General features: G+C 39.8%; 1 protein-coding gene across 1 annotated transcript in view; it reads right to left on the bottom strand.

The window, feature by feature from the left end:
* The window catches only part of LOC135106962 (uncharacterized), a 9,666-nt gene extending 7,952 nt beyond the window's left edge, over positions 1 to 1,714 (bottom strand). The window contains exons 1-3 of the mRNA XM_064016440.1: positions 1,564 to 1,714; positions 1,115 to 1,293; positions 151 to 360 (exon numbers count right to left, since the gene is read on the bottom strand). Coding sequence (XP_063872510.1) covers positions 151 to 360; positions 1,115 to 1,293; positions 1,564 to 1,588 — 414 coding nt within the window. The 5' untranslated portion in view covers positions 1,589 to 1,714. The remainder of the gene's footprint in view (positions 1 to 150; positions 361 to 1,114; positions 1,294 to 1,563) is intronic.
* Between the last annotated feature and the right edge of the window lie 211 nt (positions 1,715 to 1,925).

Here is a 1,925-nt window from a genome sequence, read left to right as displayed (position 1 = left end):
CAGTCTGTCAAGATCGAGAAAGCTGACGGCCGGCTTAATGAAGGACGTGATATTACTAAAGACATCTATGTACTTTTATCGATCTTTAACATTATTTACATGTACTTTTTATACGATCTTTAACATTATTTACATCAGTGTCACACTCACCAGTTTATGGTCGTTGATGAATTGGTACCTCGTGTAGTTGACCAAGTCTCCGAGAAGCTGGGGGATTGGCTTGGAAATATTATAGTCTTGGATATAGAAGTTGCCACCAGTGTTCTGCAGGAGCGGGATCAGCGGCAGCACATGTTCCAGACCCTCCATCCCCGATGAGTCCAGCACGAGCAGCTTCACCCGCTTATCAAGTACCAGGGCCTGTTAGCGCAAAAAAGCAGATTCACCTTCATCCTCATGTGAGAGAGGAATAACGCCTTGAAATTTGTCTGTGTACCCAAAGAAACAAATTGTCTTATTGCTCCAATCTCTTGATGAAGATTTAAGTTAAAATTAGAAATATTATTAAGCACAAAGATGGTACGATATCTGCTTCCTCTGCTGTTCGTGTTGTGGTGGCAGAGAGAATATAAATTAATACATTGAGAGTAAATAACAATTGATTGATTTGAATTTCACTCTCCCTTTTATATAATACATATTTATGTAATGCGTATTACTCACATTCCCTTTTATTTTTATTTATTTTTTTTCAGAACAACATTGGGAGTTGCACAGCTACACTTAATTAATCTGACATACATGACAGTCTCCAGGATTGTTCTTAAGTCCCGCCTGCCTTCCCCACATCCGTGAGGGCGGCGCCTCCCTTTCCCGTTCACTGAAGACGTCCGTGACCTATTTACTTATATATATATATATATATATATATATATATATATATATATATATATATATATATATATATATATATATATATATATATATAATATATATATATAATATATATAGAAAGAGAGAGAGAGAGAGAGAGAGAGAGAGAGAGAGAGAGAGAGAGAGAGAGAGAGAGAGAGAGAGAGAGAGAGAGAGAGAGAGAGAGAGAGAGAGAGAGAGAGAGAGAGAGAGAGAGAGAGAGAACTAGGTCACGACTGCATACAGGAGCTTTCATACTTACATTAAGGTGCTCCTCAGCATCTTTTGCAACAATATGATTCCAAGTGACGGAAATCAGAATCGTTCCGGGCTGATAAACCTCCCAGGACGGCAGCAGTTGGAGCAGCGCGTCCTCGAGCGGTGCGTCAGAGACAGGATCAGTGGTTGGGCCAGGAATGTAACTTTCGACTGAGGAGTAATCTAAGGAGGGAAATTCAAGATGACTGATTGTTTTGGGAAAATGACAACACGTACGTTTCGTTTGCCGTTCGTTAAAAATAAGTTAAACAGATACTAATTATCTCCTTTAACACAAAGGCGTCTCTCTCTCCTTACTTAATTTACCATGTCCATATGTTTTTAATCAAAAAATATTAGTGACCCTTCGGGGAATTCATAAAAGGGATCCTTTATTTCACCCTGGAGAGCTGCCACTTCTATTAAATTTCCCGGCCTCTTTTTTTCACTTACTCGCAACGGAGGTGAAATTCAACATGTCAACCTATTTCTGCCTGACCAGGCACCACAGTCCTGAAGGTGGCCATGCCGAGCTCGATGACACCAGAGAGATCCGTGATTCTCTCTATGGATTCACGCACCAGCAAATTCAGTGTTGTGCTTTGACCCTGAGAAAAAGACGAAATGAGTAGTTAGAGGAAAGACTGGATAAACTGCAATTGAAATGCATCATTACTTTGTCACTATGAGGAAGCGAAAATAGTAATAATTAGAGAAAAGACCGAGAATAATACAGAAAAGGAGTTTAAAATTCGTATATAGCGAGACTGTAGTCCAGCCACAGAGTTAGGCATGAATCGCAGAAGTCCATCTGC

Source organism: Scylla paramamosain, chromosome 14, assembly GCF_035594125.1.
Source record: "Scylla paramamosain isolate STU-SP2022 chromosome 14, ASM3559412v1, whole genome shotgun sequence".
In the NCBI taxonomy this organism is placed as follows: Eukaryota; Metazoa; Arthropoda; class Malacostraca; order Decapoda; family Portunidae; genus Scylla; species Scylla paramamosain.
The sequence above is the reverse complement of the archived record's forward strand: the minus strand, read 5'-3'. Positions and strand labels throughout refer to the sequence as shown.